The 24,112-nt window shown below is 34.1% G+C and overlaps 1 protein-coding gene across 7 annotated transcripts in view; it reads right to left on the bottom strand.

The window, feature by feature from the left end:
- Positions 1–24,112, bottom strand: part of LOC140449211 (uncharacterized) — a 335,545-nt gene that overhangs the window by 39,052 nt on the left and 272,381 nt on the right. For 6 of the 7 annotated variants that reach the window (XM_072542381.1, XM_072542380.1, XM_072542384.1 and 3 more), the window contains one exon: positions 8,145–8,315. In XM_072542381.1, coding sequence (XP_072398482.1) covers positions 8,145–8,315 — 171 coding nt within the window. The remainder of the gene's footprint in view (positions 1–8,144; positions 8,316–24,112) is intronic. The other variant, XM_072542383.1, reaches the window with a different exon arrangement.

Genomic DNA, 24,112 nt, shown 5'->3' with positions numbered 1-24,112 from the left:
CATGGCAGTACATTTCTTCAAAGTAAATATTATATATAAAAAATACAATCAATTATGTGCACATAATTATTTCTTTAAATCAGTTAATAAAATAAGATTAGCAGGAAAGAAGAATGTAGTAGAAATTATTAGACGGAGAGGTTTTGGTTATTCGGTAATTTCTGTGATTTCTGGCTTCTCTTCTACTTTCTCAGGAGACTGAGCTTTCGCAGCTGTAAGGAAAGAAAACCAACGATATTAATATACACACTGGTTAGAACTTAAAAGAAAGCGATGACGTTATTATTAAAATTGTTATTAGCCAAAAGCCTATATCTATATTATTAAGCTAAATTGATCAATGTATGTTATTAATTATTCATATTATTGGATGAGATTTCAATGTTAGACGAGTATTTTATTTAACAGGAATGTTGGCGATATAATTATTGATACTAATAAATATATATTTTACACAGCTGACGTATAAAAAACTTAAGAAAGGTAAGTTATAAATAAAGAAGGTAAGTTATAAATTAAATCTGTAGCCTGGTTTCAAAGATGGCCCACTCCATTTTGTTTTGAAAATTCAGATACTGACGGATTTCTAGTAGGCCTAACCTATTCACACTTCACAATATTTTTATTTTCCTTAATTTTTGTTACAATAAAATAAGTTTTCTTGACATAAAATAGTTTGTATTTTGGTTTTGAATTCAATGTTTGTTTTAGGTACAGTTCAAAGGGATTACCTGATGACCACAGAGGAAAGAAAAATTGCAGCTCATTGAAGATGCAAGATATAAATAGGTTTCATAGTGTATTTCATTCTGAAAAGCTACATATAGCTTTTATCGACTACAAAACAGCGATGAACTGAAAGATATGGACATCGTAAGAAGACAAATTGGGACTATACGGTGGATTGGTCACTCAAGGCTGAGCATTGTGGTGCAGAAGAATAACACCATATGAGAGCTTTCCTAGACGTTTTCATCTCCTTGCTCTTTTGTATCTATGAGCAATGTTCCTTCAGGGTTAAAAAAAAATTGAACATAACCATGCCTGTAGAAGGATGAATTTACTCTTCTTTAGTGGCGAAGAATTTTTGTATTTCCATTGTGTGGGTGACACCTTACTGAATAGTTCAAAATAATAACACCAAGATTCGTCGCCAGCAATTATTGATAAAAGAAAGTCATAACCGCTTTTTTTGTATTCTGTAAGATACTGCAAAATAAACCCATTAGTAGTAGGCCTAAGGGTGGAAGGTGGAAGGTGAATATGCAGGTGGAAGTGAAAGAAATTACAAAAGAGTCTGTTGGATGGCCCAAAAATTAATAAACTACAAATTTAAGATCGAACAGATCAATTTCCAACACAAAACACGTCATCGGCACTAATTGCAAAACTAAGACTAAATTTTAAGTTATGGGAAGTATTTTATGAGTACCTGATCATAAAATAAGAACTTGTATCGTTTGTAGGTCTGATCTTAATCTGGTACTAAATAGGAAGCTTTGTATGGGAGACATGGTAGCTGCCAGAAATAATCTGAACTGCAATGGGTTTGTTATAGAGATGATTTTTGTGTCTCTTTACCCTTTTATTCATTCCTAAGAACAACCTTTAGGAACTAACTTAGAAAGCTTTCTAAAATATACCAAAAATGAGCATACAGAGCATACTATTGAAGTCAACTCCAACACCCACCATACTGTTTGGGGTTTTTCTTGATGTGCCTATCTGTGACGAATGTTGTGTTAAACCAGGTTCTGAGGTTCTTTAACCAGGATGTTCTTCTTCTTCCTGGCTTGTACCAGGTCATATCTGGATTCTATTTGTGATAGCGGAGATATAAACAACAGAAGAAAGTTACATTTTCATTACCTTTGTACTAGTGTACTTGATTTGTTAAACAGGATCAACAGGGTAAGCAGATCACTGATCGACCCAAGAATACATATGTTCTGTGGGAATTAGGGACATAATATCTAACTAGCATGTGTCGAATCTTCTTCTTTGTCAACCATTTTCCATCCACTCCTGAATGTAGGTCTCTCCCAATTGCTTCCATCTTTCTCTATCTTGTGCCAATCTAATCCACTGTTTGCCTGCCACTGTTCTTATGTTATCTACCCATCTTTTTTGAGGTCTTCTCGTGTTTCTTGTTGTCGTCCTTGGTCTCCATTCTAGAATTCTCCGTGTCCACCTGTTGTCATTATATCGGGCTACGTGACCTGCCCAGCGCCATTTCATTTTTGCAATTTCTTCCACAATATCCCTAATCTTGGTTCTACGTCTTATCTCGGTGTTTCTAATCTTGTCTCTTAGTGATATTCCAAGCATGATTCGTTCCATTGCTCTTTGCGTTGTTTCTAATTTTTTAGCAGATTTTTTGGTAAGGGCTACTGTCTCCAAGCCGTAAGTACAAACTGGTAGTATGCATGTGTTATACACCTTTTTCTTTAAGTTTACAGGAATGGAGGTGTTTTTCAAGATATATGCTAATTTGCCGAAAGCACCCCATGCCAGTTGTGTTCTTCTTTTAATTTCAGCATCTTGATTTGGTTTTCCTAGTTTGATAACATGACCTAGATATACATAATGTTCAACATTTTCTATGGTATGATTTTGTATTGTTATATTTGTCTGGTCTCGGCTCAGTATTTTTGTTTTGCTGTAGTTCATTTTTAAGCCTACCGCTCCTGAAACTGCATTTAATTGTTGTAACATATCATAGCGTGTTGAATGCGTTGTCTTAATCAAACCGGAAACAAGGTTTTATACAGACCCTGACGTGACCAAATGGGAATCCTTTAGGAGGAATCTTAAAATAAGGGTACGTAATTATCCTTAAAGGCCAATAATCTACGTTGAGCTTAAGATGGCAGACGAAAGGTTACAACATGCTATACAGGAAAACTGCCCATTAAAAGAAAGTCAAAGAAACAAAGAGCTGTCGGATCTCAGAAGAGCAACAAGATGGCCCCTTAATAGGATAAGTAAATCAGGTGATTTCTTCGCCCAGTGAATTCTCTTCAGGTGAACCTGAAGAGAATTGTGCGAAAACATTAAAAGTGCACCAGAATGGGTCAATGTTAACACAATTCTCAAAAGAGATAACATTAATAAACCCAAGTCAGTTAAATTGCCCAAGGAGAAGGAGGATGTAGAAAATGTTTTAAGAATTCATTTCTCGGAGTCGACGCAATTAACTAGAGCACTTCTTCTTCTTCTAATGGCGCTACAACCCTTTGTGAGTCTTGGCCTGCTTAACAATGTTCTTCCAACTAGAGCACTAATAAAATCATTAAGCAAACTTTAGCCCAACCAAAAGTGACTAACTGATCTTTGAAATAATATTTGGTTCTGACAAGGTCAGATGGGCTATTATAACTTTTTGAATCATACAAAACTGTGGAAACGGATGGCATATTCCTACGCTACTCCAAGAAGGACTGGAAATAATTATGGTTTCCTGATATTTTTCTGAAGCTATTTTCTTGTGGCATTTTAAAGTAGTTATCATTTAAATGGGAATAAGCCACAATTAAAGGTTAAAGTAAGTTTATATTTTGAGAACGATTTTTGAAGTGGAAACTAAAACTTCAATAAACTTACTTTAACCCTTAATTGTGGCTAATTCCCATTTAAATAGTAATTATGGTTTCCTGATCGTAATATTTAGAGCTAGCCATGGTCTGGAATACATTTCAAAAGCTTGGAGAAGAACGAGGATGGCGTGTATTCCCAAATCAGAAAAAATCGATTACATTTTGGCAAAATTATACAGGCCTATAAGTCTGACTTAATTCATGTTGAAAACCATGAAAAAATCTTAACTGAATATATCAAGATAAACAATCTTAATAAAAACCAACTGCACCAGCAGTAATGGACGTATCAAGCAGAGAAATAAGGTGCATAACCTGCAGAATCTGTTGTCGGAATTTGAAAGGAGTTTATATCAAAAATAAGTCGCTCTTGTTGCATTTTTAGACGTAGAAGGTGCATTTGATAATACCTTCATCGAGTTATATTTATATGCTTCAGATCAAAATAGTATCTACAGATAAGTATGAAAGTGTCATAAACCTCAGAACAACTAAAGAATGCACTCAAGGGGATGTATTGTCGTTAGTATTACGGAATAGAATCGTTGATAACCTGATACATTGGCTTAGCAGCTAAGGAGTCTAAGCCCAAGGTTTTGCAGACGACAATATAATAGTAACTAGGCAAAAATTTCACGGTACTGCTGTGAATGTGGCATAGTAATAGAAATCTAAGAATAAATTATACCAACGAAAAATGTTTTAACTGTGTTTTTGTTAATATTTAGAAAAATGCATGCATTAAAAATAGATCTATCCTAGTAAATACGTTTACGAATAACAAGAAAGATATATCATTGAATTATTTGACAAAATAAAACTAATCGATAAATAGTTAATGAATGGAACATCATATTATAATTATATCTATACAAAAAAAAATAAAAAATATTCGGAATAAAGGTGGTAAAATTGGTGGTAAACAATAAAACTTACTTATCTATTAACGTTTTCAATATTACTAACGTAAAAATAAGTAAGAAAAACTAGTACTCGACTTTATTTTAACTAAGAGCTAAATTTCAAAAAAAAAAACTTAAAAATGTGCAAAAATGTACGTGCAAGATATAGTTCTTTTTTTTACTTTTTTTTTATTTTCTCCCCTTAGTGAAGTATGTCCAAAAATGCAAGCAGGAACTTATAGCCTAGTTAGACAATGCGAAAAGCTCGGGTTCGCTTGGAAAAATATTCTCATGAGATTTTTTGCATAATCACTTTTAGGAGATATCCCAAAATAAGGTTCAAGAGGTTGTCCAGGTGAAAAGTTGTTCAAATTATTTTAAAAAAATTTTTAAACAAATTGTAACAATAAATTTTTTCAGAAAAATTTCTTTTAGGTTTTTGGATAATTGTAAATAAAAAAGGTCTATGGAAAATTTTCTCTAAAGTTGATCGTTTTCGAAAATAATTTAAAACTGAAAAAAAAACGCAAAATTGCAATTTTGATGACTTGAAAACAAAATTAAAAAATATTATTTGTGAAATCACTAAGTACCATAATTTAAGTTCAAGTCTTGTTCTATGAGCTGCCGATGAAAATTATGGGATTAGTTTATTTCAAAACACTGCTTTTTAAAAGGATTGAACTTTATTTTGAATATTAAGTCCTTGGTGATTTCAAAAGTTATATTTTTTTCTTGTGTTTTTGAGCTTGAAAATTGTCGTTTTGCATTTTTTGTTCAGTTTTAATGTGTTTATAACTCGATAGCGATTAAGTTCACAGAAAAATTTTGATCTATTTTGTTCAGAATGATCGAAAAAATAAAAAAAAAATGATTGTTACAATTTGGTAAAAAAAAATTGTTTAAGCACTTTTTTGCCTGGCGATCTTTTGATGCTTATTTAGGGGTATCTTATGAAAATTATTATGCAAAATAATCTCAGAAAAATATTTTTCCGAACGAACCCAAGCTTTTCGCCATGTCTATGTAAGAAATATCTCTAAAATAGGCTAAAAGCAAGCAAAAAGATTATTATAACTTTCCGCTTGCTACGCAAAAATGCTCTTAGAGCTTTATTAAACCAAAGTCAGAGTAATTACAAGTATTTTTACTGAACAATTCTCACTAAGATTAGCATCTCTGTAAAATGAACAAAGCCACTTAGAGATTCTACAAAAGTGCACCTGGTTACCTGGAAAAGGCCTTTTAGGAGATTGCCAGGTAAAAAATATATATTCAAAATGAGTGATATGGTTTCTTATCAACCTAGATCTGTTGGACAACTATAGATGAAATCCTTTCAGGGCCTTTTAGGGTACTGACCTGAAACTGTTTGCTTTATTTTAAATTTACTAAAAAGACCTTTGCTTGTAATTGTTTAATACTATATACAGGGTGTTCCAAGATATTATAATAGCCTTAATTCATGAAGTAATTAATATTTTTGTTTGAAAATTGGAAAATGTCAATTGGACCTACATTATTATCAATTAACATGTACATGAGATCTGTGACCTTATCACCAACGCCGTGATCTCATTACAATATAAAAAAAAATGGATCATGAAGGTGGATGTTTGATGAAGGCTTTTTTATTCAAATCTCAACGGTGTATTACAATAAATTAAACCAAAACTAGCATATTTTTATAGTTCTTACAAAATCACAAGGAAAGCAGTTGTCCTTACAGTAGTAAACATGTCTTTCCTTATGTAGGATGAATGTAGAAAAATGCTTGAAATGCTCAAGCTTTTTACATGGAATGCTTTTCCGAAAGAAGAACAAACCAAAGTTAATGTTTAAGCATTTGTAACGATTAATCTACATGGTCCATAAGGTCCATTTCTACAGAAACTGGAATGTCTTCAACTACAGTTCTTCAACTACAAAAAAATCACCATTATAATCCATTTAAACTGAGTTTGGTTCACGAATTGTGATCTACCAAATTGAATCGAAGACTAACCTTTATCGCCATAATCCAAATGAGGATGCAAGATACTCATTTTGTGAAGGGACGAAGCTTCGGTCCATCTTTGGACATAGGCCTAGCCAATCATTTTCCATTCTTCTCTGTATGTTGCTACAGTGATCCACCTAGAGCCCACGTGCTTCTTGATATCATCTGCCCATCTCATTTGGGGCCTTCCTCTGCTTCGTTTATATTCCCACGGTCTCCAACTTATAAGAATTTTGTTCCATCGGTCTTCTTTTTATCTTGTATTGTGTCCGGCAAATCTCCATTTCAATTTTGCAACTTCTTGTCTAACATCCCTCACTTTTGTTTTCTCTCTTATCCATTCGTTTCTCTTTTTATCCATTAGTCCTATGTGCAACATCTGTCTTTCCATTGCTCTTTGGGTTTTTATGATTTTGTCTATGTTTGCTTTTGTAAATGTCCAAGTTTGGAAACCATAAGTGAGAACAGGGAGTACGCATTGATTGTATACTTTGGTCTTAAGATGCTGTGGAGATCTTTTGTTTTTAAGAATGTAGCTTAGTTTGCCAAATTCCGCCCATGCCAGTCTAACTCGTCTTTTTATCTCTCTGTTTGATTTCCTTTGTTACTGAACTTGTTCTATTTCATCTTGTCCGATCCTCATTGTGATGTCTTCGTCTGTATTTGTTATGATTTTGGTCTTGCTGTAAATCATATTAAGGCCTATCTTTCCAGCTTCTACGTCCAGTTTTTTCATTTCAAATAATTCTTCTTTTTTATCGGTTATCAATGCGATGTCATCAAAGTACCTTAGATTGTTCAAGCGTTGTCCACAAATTTTTATACCTTGTATTCTGTTATAATTATCTGTAATGTCTGAGAAACTCGCTTTTAAACTAGCTAGATGGTAAATTAATGTTTGGTATGAATTACTCATTGGGCGTTTAATAGGTCCCCATTTTTTTAATGAATATTTAAATGGTCAGAGCTATCTGAATTTTCTAAAAAATGAACTACGTGTGTTATTAGAGAATACGTCTTTACGTAAGAAAGTAGTTATGAAATAGCAACAAGATGGAGCACCCCCACATTACAGCTGTTTTGTAATCAACTACATTAATGCCACAATTCCAAACAGATTGATTGGAGCTAACGGACCCGTATAATGGTCTCCAAGATAACATGTGCTATATTCGTTAGATTTTTTGTATGAGGCTTTTTAAAAGAAATCGTTGATAACCAAGAACCTACACATTTTGAATATTAATATTATTGCTGAAAATAGACATTAAATTGAAAGTTTAGCTTTTTTATTTAAATTATTACCCTCATTGTTGAAGTTGGGATAAAAAATCCCTTTCATCTGATCCAACCCTTACCTGTCCTGATACATTTTACTTTTTTCATTGAAATGCCGTCACAGCGTCCGTGATGACGTCACAGATGTATACATCAGTTGATAGTAATTATGGTTTCCCAATTTTCAAATAAAAATGTTTATTATTTACTGAACTACAAGCTGTTAAAAATCACGGAATACCTCGTAGGCGTATTGTGTGAATATAAAATATGTTTTAAAAATGGTGGTATCGATGAAATATATTTTACAGCATGCAATAAAACTAAAACATATCTAACAGATATTTATAAAATAAAATCATTATATACCTTTAGCAGGCTCACTGGTTCCAGTAATAGCCTTCTCCTGCTTGAATTTGTTGATGTAGTAGCTCAAAAGTTGGATGTCGCTCTTCAAGGGATCTTCGTAGAGGTAGATGTGGGGCCTGCGGCTGTACACTCTGTCGCCTGCATAGGAAACAGCTGCTAAATGACCGGCTCCTGGAGAATACATGCACCAGGTTGTTCAGAATGGGGAAAAACTTTATATTGAGCACTTAGCAGCAGAGAAGCTTGAAGCGTTTGCAGTTCAGAAAGCAAGTTTTAAAAATATTTTACCAAATCTGTATTTATTATTTTTAAAAGTAGTTTTTATTAAGGCTAATAAACTTTATTTTACATTTGAAGTAATTATCTAAGAAGATTTTCTACTTTGAACAAAGTATGTACACTTTTTATAATCAAATGCTATCGATAAATAGTAGTTATACTTGGTTAAATATATTTGATAGTTATATGACTTTCCTATATAAAAACACACCAGAACACTTCAGAGGTACAAACTTGTTAAATACTACCCTAAAAAGTTACTAAACTAAAATTTTACAAGAACTAATGAATTAGAGGATAAGTTTAGCAGATAAACAAGGGGGTTTTTGTAGTGGAAGATCGTGTGTAGTTGCAATATTCGTCTTGAAACAAATTACTGAGAAATCGCTAGAGTATAATAGACCAGCATTTCTGTGTATGATTGACTTAAAGGAAGCATGTGACAGAGTAAGACTCAAAGATGTAATCCATCTTCTGTATAATAGAGAAGTTCCCTTAAATATTATAAAAACTAATAAAAACATCTGCCAAAACCATAAAATTGAAGCTAGAATAGATGCACAACTTACAGAACCAATAGAAATACGCAGCAGAATAAGACAGAGGAACTCAATTCATGGATTAAATCATCAAAAGTCATAACAAAGGAAGAGGATACACAATGGAGAACAAAGAAATTATAAGGAAAGACAGTTAAGATTTGATTTCACGTACAGTGCGTTTGTGTATCCGCTTATACGTAGTTAATCCTAAAAGGAATCTTCAGAGCGGCTATTCACCAACGTTCTGAACGCGAAAACAATCTTTCCTGTCGTAGTAGAAGCCACACTAAAATGGCTTCGATATGGACGCAATAGCGACATCTGATGATAAATCACGAAACGTAATCCGAAAATTTCTAATTGTTGAAACCAAATTCAGATTTCTGCTTTAATATGTGCCTTTTTATAATTGCAAGGCAAAACAGACGTTGATAAAGATGTAATTAGAGACATGGGGAATCTAAAATTGCATTTCACAACATATCTCCTTAACTAAGCAAAAATCCTTAGCGAATTGGTTTCTAGTACTTATATAGCGTATATTGAAATAAAAGGAATGACATTTAAGATTTGATTTCACGTATTAAATGAAATAAATAAAAAGTAAAGTAAAAAAACGTAAATAAAGTAAATGAAATTAAAATTGTCTTACGCAAACCACGCGATACTGAAAGCCCAAGATGAAGATAGTCCGCAATCATTTCAATGACAGTTCAGCGTTTGGCAACATTGTTTACAGTGTTGGCGCTTTTTAAAATAAGATGAGCCAGATAAACAAGAAGGGCAGGCCACGTGCACAGACTGCATAATGAGAGACTGCATAACGTAAAACTGGTATGGGAGGAGATTCCCACAGGCAAAAGACCACTCGGACGTCCCAGAATGCGATGGAGAGATAACATCCAAGCAGATCTCCGGAACATGAACATTCCTTTTGACCCTAGGTTGATGGAAGACCGAACAAATTGGAAAACAGTTGTACAAGACCCACCCAGGGTTTTAGCGGTACGTGATGATGATGATTTGGTTTATTAAGTTTGTAAAACCTTGAGTTCCTTTTTACTCATTTTAATACATTTTAAAAACTCAACTGACTAGTGTATTGTATTCTTAAATAGTTGACATTTTAAAAATTCGTCACTTATTAACTATTCTGATGTTTTGGCAACGCTGTAGGGTTCTGACGTCGTAAATCTTGAATGACGTGCACTCAGTTTTATATGAAAAATTCTATATATAAAAATATATTTATTTAGACTGCGTTTTTCACTTTCCTTTGTAGATTGGTCTGGGATAGGATGAAAAATTAATGTACCTATGTATTTTTACGTCTTTCCAAGGTTTACACTGCTTAATACAATAAAACAAGCCAGTTATTTAAAGACTACAAACATTTCCTTAATAAATTATTTACGTCACGTCCGATTGATTAATTCTCAAAGGTTTTCGAATGAAGCAAGGTCTTTTAATCCACCTGGAGAGAGGATTAAAACCTTCCAAGGTTTAATGAAAATATAAATTAAGAAGTGTGAAGAAATTCGCCAAGGAAATACGCAATTTTCGAGTACGTGAAAATACTCCCTCATATTCAAATCGGTATTTAAACTTGAATGAGCGTTCTAAAAAGAAATGTGTCCACTTTGTCGTAGCTTTTGTACATATTTCTCCTGTTTAAAATTTATGTAGAAGGAAAATTTTAGACCTGTCGTTCACTTTAACAAAAAAATATATTGTCCAAAAATAAATATTTAGTTTATAAAAAAACTAGCGGACCAACTCGACATCGAGTTTTTTAAATGAAATTTTTATTTTGCGAGAACAATTAAGAGATCAATACAAACAATATAAGCAAGAATATACATAACATTCATCAATAATAATGCAAGTAAAAAGTGTATTAAATATCACGAAATATTTCGTCGAAAACAATGTTTTTTGTTACAATGTTATCATTTAGCAGTTAATTTTGCATGCTGATCACGAATCCGGTGTCAGATTTGCTCTATCTTGACGTTTTATGCGCGTTTCGGGTCACTTCCGGTATCGGATCGCAACCGGAAGTACATATTTAGATTCGTCTCGACGAGACCTTTCGATCCATATATACATTGTGGTGTCTAAAACAAAGTAAATTTTAACTTCCGGTCATCTCAAAACCGGAAGTGAATTTTTGTACCAAAAGTATATCTTGACAATCTCATACGTAATACAAATAATATTCCGAAAAAATATTTTAATTATCTAATATGGTTTTTGAGTAAAGTGGTGGACAAGAAAAGGGCTTAGCGTTTTAGTATATAAGATTGTAGAAACCAAGTTTTTTCATACCGTGGTAATTAAAAAAATATTTAGGAACAAAAAAAAGCAGTTCTTTACAATATACTTATATAGTTCGTTGAGTTTTAATTAAATTAGATATACATGCTATTAATGGCAACACCGTCGACTTTCCACGAACCTGCGTTTACCCGTCGCCAATAATTTGTCATTATACCATTGTTTAAAGCAATAACACCGTAGATTTTTAATTTATTTTTGTAAACAACATGTTTGTATATATACATATATATATATATATATATATATATATATATATATATATATATATATATATATATATATATATATATATATATATATATATCTATATTCAGGTATTCTACAGTATTCACTGCCTTCCGTAGCTCAACCGTTTTAATCTCTCTTAGTTTGTCCCATTCTCCATCGTGTAGGCCTCTCTTACTCATGGCGTCGTCTACTTCGTTCCTCCAGTATCTTCGGGGTCGTCCTCTTTTCCTCCTTCCTATGGGGCTTTATTTTGTTATTTTCTTTATCCACCTGCTGTCATGTCCATGCCACTTTAGTCTTTTTTGTTCTATATATGTTAGTATATCTGTTTCGATTGACGTTCTTTGCTTTATTTCGTCATTACTTCTCCTATCCATTCTTATTACTCTGCAGCATCTTCTCAGGCATTTCATCTCTGTTATATATATATATATATATATATATATATATATATATATATATATATATATATATATATATATATATATCTGCTATATATCATTATACTGAAATTGCCTGAGAATGCTTCGATGTTACGTGTTCTCTACTCTTCTTTATGGCTTGGAAGCGTGGCCACTAAAACAAGTCCATCTGAATAAGTTGGCCGCCTTTGAATTTTAGTGTTACAGAAGAATCCTACGGATATCATGGATTCAAAGAATGTCAAACGTGGAAGTAACTAGAAGGATAGAAAATGAGGCGGAAATAATATTAACTATCAAAAGACGAAAACTTGTGTACTTAGGATATGTGATGAGAGGGCAAAAATACGCATTACTACAACTTATTATGCAAGGCAAAATCCGAGGATAGCGAAATGTGGGAAGACGAAGAATATCCTGGCTTAAGAACTTAAGTGAATGGTTTGAATGCAGAAGTGCAGAACTTTTTAGAGCGGCAGTCAACAGAATCCGCATAGCTATGATGATTTCCAACCTTCGATAGAAGATGGAACTTAAAGAAGAAGAATCATAATACTTCGCACTAATGTTTTATAAATCTATGTTTTTGTCTTCATATTTAGGTGTCTATCCCACCATACTGAGTTAAGTTTTCGGATTGCTGTTCTTTTTGTCCGAATCTTTGCTTAATTTCTTCGTCTGTTGTTGCCTTTTTCGTGATTATAAATCCCAAGTATTTAAATTTATCATTTCCTTTGATTGTTACGTTGTCATGAATCTGTAGATCTTCTATGTTTTCTTCACTTGTAGATAGGTATTTGTAAACGTCAGTGTATTTTTATTCAGTTTATCCCATGCATTATTATCTGTTACTAAATGGTTTTCTCGTTTTGTATCTAGATGTCAGATGGGATCAGAGAATTACAATTAAGTAGATCGGAGAGGCAATGTTGCGGATTTTAGCGCTGTAAAACTTAACGTATTATACATATAGCTCAGACAGTCAAGCGAGTCAAGTGGACGAATCGCATTCACTTCACTGTGAACGATGATTCAAACTTTGGCTAGAAAATAAAAAAGCTAACGCCGTAATTAAAATCTAAATGGTTCTTCTATTAAAACTAGAGTACAGTAGTGTATTGGATCGACCTATGAATAAGCTGTACGGCAAGATATGATGAGCTACCCATAAGGACAACCAAACAGGTGAAGTATTATGAAGAATAATACATGGATGGGCATCATATATAACTCTTAAAAACGTATTTGGGGACGACAACATACCAATTATTGTGTGCTGCCAGTAATGACCTACAGTGCGAAAACACTGTCTCTAACAAAAAGCAATGCTTCAAAACTAAGAATAACACAAAGAAGGATGTAACGTTTAACGATAAGAGTAACAATAAAAGACAGGATCACAAACGAAGACCTACGAAACAGAACCAGAGTTACAGATGTTATGGAGAGAGCTTGTAGATTGAAATGGAGATGGGCTGGCCACGAGAGAAGGATAAATGACGATGAAGTACATAAAAAATGATGGCAAGATGATCTGCGAAATATAATGAAAAATTGGATCCATACTGCAAATATCCTGTAGTGAATTTAAAACCGGCTGCTGATGATAATGATAATAAATCCGCAAACATTGTTTTGCAGATTCCTATAAATTGGAAGTTAAGATTGAAGACGCATATAATAAATTAATTAATAAGCATACGCAGCACATCTCGTTTATGATCTCTTTGAATTAGAATAATAAAAAAGAACAAATTTATCATAATAGTAAGCAGAAGAAAAGAGGGAAGAATAGAAGGAGAAAATCGTGGAAAGGCTTTAAATATGACTGAAAATATAATATGTTTTTAACATTGCCTATCTCTAAGAGATCCTCAAAAATACTAATGAGAATTTTACAATTAGTTATGAGGATTGTTGTATTATTCTTTATTTGATGTTGTATAGTTGTTGTATTTTATTATAGTATATTGTTAATCTTTAATATATTTATAAACTTTATTTGAGAATTCTCGTTTGTGATTTATAAATCCCGTGCTATTTTTTCGGAGCCGCGTTCCACAAAAACATGGAAATGGAGTTTTTAGGTCTCTCGATTCACTCTAAAAATACCAGTGAAAATGTTTTATGTACGTTCTTTTCAATAAAAGCGTACATTACAAATGCTTTCCTTGTGCCCGTTATCTGTTTCGTAGCACAGTATTCACGAAAGGATAATTGTTGTCGGACATATTCAGAGTGGGATTTTTCGGTTTGCCACACATGTTAAATGTGAGCGGTTACTTTTCTATGTAGAAAAACTTTTCCAACTTTAGTTTCTTAGTTTCTCATACTAATTGCTACCTTTATTCATATCAGCCTTATATACTTGGTTTTACCTTCTAATTTTAGATATTATTTGATACCTTTTTTGATTTATTTTTTTCGCTTACTTTGTTTGTCTACATCTGCTTGTGTTTAGTACCAAACCAGTATTGGTTTAGTGGTATCCTTTCTTGTCCAATTTGTCGTAGGTGCCCATATTATTCTTCATGTTTCTTGTTTCTTCTTCTTACTGCGCCATTTTCCTTCGAATCTTCGCCATGTTCTTCTTCTTTTAGTTCCATGACCGTTGTCGATCGTTGGATATCATGTTGGCTACCATATTCGCTATCGTGACTTTATTGACAGCAGCTCTAAATAACGATGTAGTTGATTTTCCATACCATTGCCTTAGATTTTTCAGCCATGATGTTCTTCTTCTACTAGGACCACGATTACCTTGGATCTTTCCCTGAATGATCAGATGTAAAAGATCATATTTTTCAGGGTGTCTCATAATGTGACCGAAGTATTCCAGCTTGCGTTTTTGCCAGGTTCTTAAGCCAAGAATTTTATCTTCTTTCTATTGAACTTTTTCCCTGAATGTTTTCTTCAATGTTTAACCTAAGTGTTTAGTATCTGTCTTTCTTCATTTTATACCCAATGTACTTTGGTTTACGCTCTTTAATCGTTGGCATCCGTACCTTGTTCTTCTGCATTTTGTTAAGAACTTCGGTGGTTGTTCTTTTGGTGCAGGAAATACGTCGTAGTCTCTCATAAGCTTTTCAAAAGCTTCGATACATTTTCCTAGTAAGGGCTTATGTGTCCAGCTCTCACAGTCGTACACAAAAATAGAAATACATAACAGCACAGGATTTGGATTCAGTCTCTAATCTAAATACGGCTTAACGTCTTTCTACCCTATTTAATTCTTGATAGGACCCTCTGTTGTCAAATCGCAACTACTATTCATTAGTGTACCTAGGTATTTAATGAACGACACCTGTTCAATGATTCCATCTGATTTATATTAAAAGAAGTTTTGTTTTTTTCATTGTTTGTCGTAATTACCGATTCGTAAGTTACCCTCATCTATATCTATTGCTTTAAGAATTTCTGCTAGTTTCTGGTTTAATGCAATCAAAAGCTTTGTGATAGTCTATATAGTGTCTATGAGTGAGAATAGAGCCTTACGAATTACCACTCCGTTTCTTCTTATAGATACGTGTGTATATGACTTTTTAGAATGTTTGTTATGACGACGCATTTAGATGCATAACCTTTTTCGAGTTAGCTGACGAAAGTTGATTTCAGCCTCTCTGAAGGTATTTTCCCAGCTCTGTGAATGTTTTTGACCAAATCTGTCAAAAAACTTAACCTCAAACTGTCTTCGTAGACCAGGAGCTTTGGAGTTTCGGCATGTACCTCATCAGGCCATACGGCTTCACCATATTTTTGTAATAGAACGACATATTGTACTTCTTTTTTAGTGAGTGATAACAGGATACTTTTTATTAAGTCGCTGTGGTCGTCGTCAAGCATGTTCATAACGTATTATTTTCAGCATTGAAGTTTTTCTTCAGTTCCGGTAAGGACCTGATTATTATTATTTTTTAACATTTAGCTGTTCTCTATGTTATTTTTCCCTGTTATTATCCTGATTTCCTTTAATGTCATAGCATTTGTCTGCCATCAATTGCTCTTTTACTTATATGTACTTTTTAACAATTATTTTATTGAGTCCCTTATACAAATCAGTTGTCTAATATTTCATGCATATAGAGAATGCGAAAGAAATCTGAGCAACAATCAATTTGGATTTTGAAGGATGCTAAAGATCTCTTGGACAGAGCACGTGACCAACAATGAGGTGCTAAGAAGAATGGGTACTGAGAGAGAACTCCTAAATATTCTAAAAAGCAGAAAAACGAGTTATCTAGGACATATTTTACAGAGGAGAAAAATACAACTTTCTACCACTGATAATGGAAGGGAACGAAGAAGAGGTCCAGGAAGAAGAAAATGCTCCAGGCTGAAAAATGTAAGAGACTGGACAGTCATGGACACAAATTCGATAATAAGAACAGCTCAAGATAGAGAGCAATTTGCTATAGTTATAGCCAACCTTCAGTAATGAAGAGGGCACCTTAAGAAGAAGAATCTTTCATCAAATTTAAAATCTGGTTGATCATCGTTGGTTTTTTTGTCTGTGTTTGAAGATTAATATCCTGCTTCTTCGTTTCAAGGAGTGCTAATCACATCTCTATCCATTTGTACTCACCTAAGTACTAAACTTTTTTTAAGCATTTTTGTCTATTCTAGGAGATTACTACTCCAATTAACGTGTTTTTTGGGGACTGGAACGGATTAATGACATTTCAGTGAATTTCAATGGGGAAAATTGCTTTAAAACACGATCAATTTGACATACAAGCAAGGTGTCGAGATACCACTGTATATTTATAAATGTATATTTTTATATTACGAATTAATTAATATAATTTAAGAATTAATTAAAGAAACACAAATACAAAAATTGCCAAAATTACTATATTTACTATAAGTGTTTTATTAAACGATTTTTCAATATAATATAAATTTTCTAAAAGAAATTGTGTAAAACTTATATTCATGAACTGCCGTTTTAATTAAAGCCTTTCCTGTAAAAAAAAAGTGTTCAAACTAGGAGGAAAATACTCTTAGAGTGTTTTAAGACCTTTCATGAGCCAAGACTTTGGAAAAAACAACAGAGAGACTAAAGTAAAAAAGTTAGCGAGATATCTAGTAATCTCACTGACCACTGAGTCGAATAATTCTTGTCAGGAATGTCAATATAACCTTTGGTAACCTTTGTTTCCCGTCGTCTGCAAGATATTTAATCTACCAAGAAGAAATAGGAGAACTTCTCTATTTAAAAGTTAATGAACATTTATTTCTTTTCTTGAGTTGCCAGAGGCGTAGCTATGCAAACTAATAAGGGGCAAAGAACAAGGGAAAACTATTTAATTGCATAATTTAATGATAATAATAACACTTTACATTAATACAATTTATAGACATAAAAAAGTGAATGGGTAATTATTCTTTTAAATAACCACGTGCAGAAATACCAGATGGTAAATAGCTTCAACTATGTGAGATATAGTATAATTAACCCTCGAGCGGGCGCGCCCGTGTATTTTGTACACGTCCAATAGAAAAAGTCGTCTAAAAATAGAAGTGTCGTCAATCTGGCGATATCGTCGCGTCTATTCGTCCAGTAGAGATCTGTCGTTCGAATAGTTGAGTAATATTTTTTGTTGCAGCTCAGTTTTGTGAGAATTCTCAGAAATACGAGAGTGTGACGGTTTTGTGTACATAATACACTGCGCGCCTTCTAGTGTAAGTATTTTATCCATTAATTATTTTACTTTATAAAAAGTTGTAATTCGAAATTAAAGTCAAATTAACTTTACTTTTGAAGCTATTTTCTTGTGGCATTTTAAATTAATTACTATTTAAATGGGAATAAGCCACAATTAAAGGTTAAAATACGTTTATTGACGTTTCAATTTCCACTTCGGAAATCGTTCTCAAAATACAAACGATTTTGTTTGTATTTTGAGAACGATTTCCGAAGTGGAAATTGAAACGTCAATAAACGTATTTTATCCCTAAACTAAAGAGGTTTAGAGGACGTTGTAGTTTCATCCAGTATTTACCAAATAAACCAGCAAAATACGGTATCAAGCTGTTCATTTTGGGCGATGCACAAACTTACTTTGTTGGAAATTTAGAGGTTTATTGTGGACGGCAACCTGAGGGGCCTTATGCTGTATCAAACTCTCCCAGTGATATTGTAGATAGGCTTATTGATTATATAAAAGATTCAAATCGCAATTTGACAACCGATAATTGGTATACCAGTTATCCTTTAGCTTTTCCCTTTTGGAAAATAAAATAACTACAATTGGCACTTTGAGAAAAAACAAAAGGGAAATACCTATTGAATTTTTACCCCAAAAACAAAAAGAAGTGGGAACGTCACTCTTTGGATTCCAGAAAAATGTCACTTTGGTTTCATTTGTTCCAAAAAAAAGTAAGTCGGTCATACTTTTATCCACGATGCATGACACTGCCACCGTAGATGTCGAAACTAAAAAACCAGAAATTATTCTAGATTATAATGCCACAAAAGGTGGTGTGGATACTATTGACCAAATGTGTGCATCATATTCTGTAAAAAGAATAACCAGAACATGGCCACTAATTATATTTTTTCTCTAATGGATATGGCGGGTATCAACGCGCAGGTGTTGTTTTGTGCCAATAAAACAAATCCCAAAATATTTCGCCGAATTTTTCTAAAGAATTTAAGCTTGAGTTTAATGACAGTACATCTTTCAGAAAGAGTGACAATGCGATATCTTCCCCAGGATATTCAAGGTTTTCTAATGAAATATAAATCATGTGAAGAACCTACTAGAACAGAAGTGCAAAGCTCTAGAAAACGTGGACGTTGTGCAATATGTCCAGGCTCAAAAAATTCCAGCACAACAGTTAGATGTGGACTATGTAGAATATTTGTATGTAAAATGCATTCAGAAACCACAATTACTTGCGTAAAATGTAAGAACAATGAACTGCAGCAATCAGAAGAAATCGAGTGAAGTAACCCGTAGGTACATGTTTTATGTTTATTATTTTATGTAACAATAAACTATTTTCGTAAATTGTGGTTGTCATTTTGTTAAAACGCACTAAATTTGGTAAAGTCAACTAAAATGTGTTTTGTGTACAAAATACACAGCGCGCCCGGTTATGAAACGGTAGTCGGCGCGCCTGCTGTAGGGTTAACAATGGCAATTGGTATCGCAAAAAATGCGATGAGTCCTCTAACTATATTTGGAAAGACAGATCTATCTCTCAACAATCAAAATAAGATCGATGAATGCACTTGTCTTCTCAATACAATACGGGGCAGAGACTTGGAATTTTTGTGCATAAGAACACCAAAAAATTTAAGCTTTTGAGATGTAGTGTTATTGAATAATGCTGCGTTCTTAACTAACAAAAAAAATGGACCATCCACAGCATGTCTACAGTGAATTCTACAGTTGGTGACGTGGTTCGCAGGGGTGATGATAAATTGAGAGATTAATTGTCTCTGGAAACGTTCCAGGGAGAAGACAAAGCGGTTCACTCATTCTGCAAAACCCTTGAAGAGCATCTGAAGAACAATGGAGAAAATTTGTTAGGAGTATTAAAGGAAATCACGTTCCTCACTAATGAAGAAATGACAAGAGATACATAAGTAGATTCGATGAGGTGGATTTTGGCCTATTGCACTGCGACCTTTTCAGAACTATTTTGGTCCTTTTTTTCTAGATTAAGGAAACAAAATTAGACAGAAGATCCATGTCATGACTTCGCAATATAAGAACTTGGACGGGCATGAACGTTTATCCATTACTAACAGTCACGCAGAATCGAAAGTATTTTAATGTAGTGATTGCAAACCTCCAGTAATGGGGTGCACCAGAAGGAGAAGAATCCTAGATTACATTCTTTAGCCTGACCATTTTTAAAAGGTCTAATAGCTTCAAAACTTAACCTTTCATGAAGCTCTTTGTCAGTGGCTTTCTCTTGCCTATTGTAAAGAAGTGCACATTTGCCAGGCTGTCGCATTGCCACAAAATGTGCTCTTCTGTTTCTTCTTCTTCTTCTTCATGTGCCTTGTCCGTTCCGAACGTTGGCAATTAACATGGCTATTCTGACTCTGTTTACGACAGATCTGAATAGTTCAGCAGATGACAATCCGAACCATTGCCGCAAGTTTAGGAGCCACGAGTGTCTTCTCCTCCCTGGACCCCTTTTGCTGTCTATTTTCCCTTGAACGATCAGCTGTAGTACTCTATTTTTATTATGTCTCATAACGTGACCCAAGTATTCCAACTTTCTTTTCTTTATACTTATTCCTATCTCTTTCTCTTTACCTATCCGGCGTAGTACCTCTTCGTTGGTCACGTGCTCAGTCCAGGATATACGTAATATACGTCGGTAAGCCCATATTTCGAAGGCCTCTACTTTTTTCATCAATGTTGCGGTCATTGTCCACGCCTCCATTCCATATAACAAAACCGGGAATACATAACATTTCAGAAGTCGAATTTTGAGAGGTAGGGTGAGGCTTTTAGAGGTGAAAATTTGCTTCATGCTAGTGAACGATGCTCTTGCCTTTTCTACTTTTATACGTATTTCCTTCGCCTGAACCCAATTTGAGTTAACTGTTGTTCCCAAGTAGATGTACGAATCCACGTGTTCAATTCTTTCATTGTCTAATATCAGTTGCTGTGGTGGTTGTTCTTCTTCTAGGCGGCAGAATCTGCTTAGCTCATCATCTGCCAACCACACTGTGAAATGAACTGCCTGTTCATTGACTGACTGTTCATTTCACAGTGTCCTGTTAACATATCATACCTACTATGCCTTTGACTGTTTTCCTATCTTTTCTTATTAGGGCTGCTGTAAATGTTGGCAAAGGTTTAATAATTAACTGTTTTGACGGTATACGCTTCTAGTTTATTTAGGGCACCCACATAATCCCACACTAGCTACAAAATTGAGTATCTTAAGCGCTACCTGGATATCTGTGAAGATAGCTGTTGACCGGTGCGTTATTTTCTGCCTTTATATTTTTTCAACGCAGTGATGGATTGTGATTATTTTTACCTGGAAAATTGTGACATCCTTGGATAGACTTACCGGGAAATGTATCTCTTGCTTTGTCCCTTCTATATCGGTTCCTACATCCTCCAATACTTTTAGCCATCAGTGTACCAAGTAGCTTGCGCTTGTATGGGTACACCTTTTGTCCAGTTTTCTCTGCCTGGTAAAGTGACAAGAGAGGGAAATTTCTTCCTTCTAAGTTTTGCCTTCTGTAATTTTTGCCTTTCATTTTTCCAAATGTTTCTCTCTCTTTTTCCGATTACGTACATCTCTATATGTTTCTCGTCTTCAAGTTCTGACGTTCATCTTATTTCCTTCCCCATCTTTTCTGTGGTTTTAGCTTTAGTTTACGCCCTGCATTTAACTATCTGACTCTTCTTCGGCAATTTGTTGTTCAAAGTCGGTTGTATCTGTATCTTCATATACCAGTTTCTTAGATCGTCTGACAGCAGCCACAACTACATGGAAAGACTTATCATCTAAGGAAAGGTAGAAGGCCTAGAGTTACGAAGAAGATTACCAACAAAATGGATCGACCAAATAACGGGAATATGTAAAAGGAATATTGCTCCTATTCTAAGGGACTGTGAGAAAACCTAAGGAACGTAAGAAATAGATCAGCACACAGTAACATTTAATAAAATTATGGGTGCTTTTGAATGATAAATAAATTCTGACCAGACGGTACCTTGATACAGGCCTTAAGTATCTTTTCGGGAAGATATTTGCCTATGAGAAAAATGGGACGAATAGGACAGAAAGGTCGATTGTAGTAATCTACTGTATTGGTAAAAATAAAAAAATATATTCTTAATAATGAATTAATTGTCCATGTAAGTCCATTTCAAAGTGGGTAGTGGAAATAAATAATAAACTTACTAACAATCTATAATGTGAGTAAGTCTGTTATTTATTTTACTGCTTAGTTTAATTATATTTCTATTCCATTCGAAGAATATGTATTCTTGACAGAGATTTATGCAATTTAACACCATGTAAAAGATATTTACATGAGAGCTTTTGACGTTAATAGATACACTTATCAATGTATCTCTAAGGTGAACTCTGGGCTAGTGTTGGAATGCCTTAAAAAACTCGACAGACTTGCAGACACATAACAGTGTTACACACTCGTATTGGTGGCAGGTCATCAGGTAATATATGGCAATAAAAGATCTGATAAATTTGCCAGAATAAGTGCAGCTACAAAACACTTCGGTTCACAGCCAACCTTAAGTCGCACGGTGCCAAATCTGGAAAATACGGTGGATGGGGTAACAGTTTGTAGCCCAATTTGACCACTTTCGTTATAGCGACTTTTTTCTTCCCAAAATTGGGTCATTTTTTTCTGCAATTCGGCGTCAAACCGGCCCAATAATTTGGTGTAGTAGAGTCCTGCGACCGTTTTGCCCTTATCTAGGTAGTCGATGTAGATCACCCCTTTTGAATCCCAGAAAACGATGACCGTCATATTTTGGGCCGATAGGACAGTTTTTGCCTACTTCGGAGCACGTTCACCGGGTGACGTATACTGTCATTGGTCTCTGGTGTGTAACAGTGGATCCATGTTTCGTCGGAGGTTACTAAACGATATAAAAACGCCGCTTCCATCGCGCCGACAAATTTCTCGTATCAAAAATTTTATCCTAGATATGATATACGCAATACGAGCATTTCCGGGGCACCAAGGGGTAGCTTATCAAAAAACAACGTGCCACCACGTTGAAATTCGTTAAACCAATTTTTGATGCTTGTCATTAAAGAAGAAGAGTCGCTGTTTACAGCATTCAGCTCTTTGGTTTCGTTGCACGAATTCTCTTCCAAAACCAAGAATCAAATCACAGACCGATATTGCTCTTTTTCCATTTTTCTGAAATCTTCGGAAACGCCTGCTTTCACCCGCAGACAAAACAAAAGTACGAGTCTGATTTGGCTGAAACAATGTATTACACGACAGTAGATTTCTCTTGAGATGGTGGCACCATCTAGCGGTAAGGCTACGTACTTATCGGACCGCTATTAAATGAAATAATGGCTGAAATGTCATCAACATACTCTAATAGTATTTTCTCTGCTTTATAAAATATTATAAAAATAAAAAAATCATTTAAAAAAGTCCACGCCACTGGCTATTGGCAAAACCATAAACTGTCGTACTTGATTTAGTGGAAAAATGTGGAATATTATTTTTTAATATGTTTTGGTCGGTTCCATTTTTAATATACCATAAAGAAAATAATTTAATGTTTTCAGACAGACACATAAGTAAAAGTTATCAATGGCATTCCGCCCGGATGGCAGCTTTTCCTTGTTTTTATTTTGGTATTTTATTAGAAAGGACAAAGTGGAAAGGTCAAGTTTCTTTGAAACTAAGAAAGTATGCACGAAAATTGGAATGGGAAGTGATATCACATCGGGTTTGTTTATCTGTTTAAAAAAACTTTAAAGAAGTATTTGTCTTATAATTTTTTAACAATGTAGGAACTAAAACTCATTAGATAAATAATCAGAACATTGTAGTATTCTTAGATATAACATAAGCACATGACACAATGTGCAATATGTAATTGAAAAAAGAATATCCCATGGTTTAGAGAGAAAGTGAAGATAAAGTGTGACGAAAAGTAGAAACTTATTCTGGCTATGATGACTTTTTTGGTTGCTATACGGAATATCTGTGTTGAGGTCTTTCTATACCATGCTCTCAGGTTAGCAGGTTAGCAAGCCAGGATATTCTTCTTCGTCCTGGGGCCATTTTTCTTTCAATTTTACCTTACAAAATGCAGTGGAGTAGCTTATATCTGCCTTGATTTCTTATTATATGTCCCAAGTACTGCTGCTTATGTTCCTTCACGATATTGACCAAATCCGCAGTTGTGTATATCTTTAAGATCCTTTTATATAACCATAGCTCAAAAGCCTGAAGTTTTGATAGAGTTTCCGCCTTCAATGTCTACGTTTCTACTCAGTACAGAAGCACTGAGTATACGTAACATTAAAGGAGCCTTATTTTTGTTTCTAGGGTGAGGTCGTGGCTCTTGAACACAGAGCTCATAGTCAAGAATGCTTTTTTTGCCTTTCTGATGCGACATTTAATCTCTTGGATATTGTCCCACGACTTATTGAGTATAGTTCCCAAGTAGTTGTA

This window comes from Diabrotica undecimpunctata, chromosome 8, assembly GCF_040954645.1.
Source record: "Diabrotica undecimpunctata isolate CICGRU chromosome 8, icDiaUnde3, whole genome shotgun sequence".
NCBI classification, from domain to species: domain Eukaryota; kingdom Metazoa; phylum Arthropoda; class Insecta; order Coleoptera; family Chrysomelidae; genus Diabrotica; species Diabrotica undecimpunctata.
This window is presented reverse-complemented; position numbering and strand designations above follow the sequence as displayed.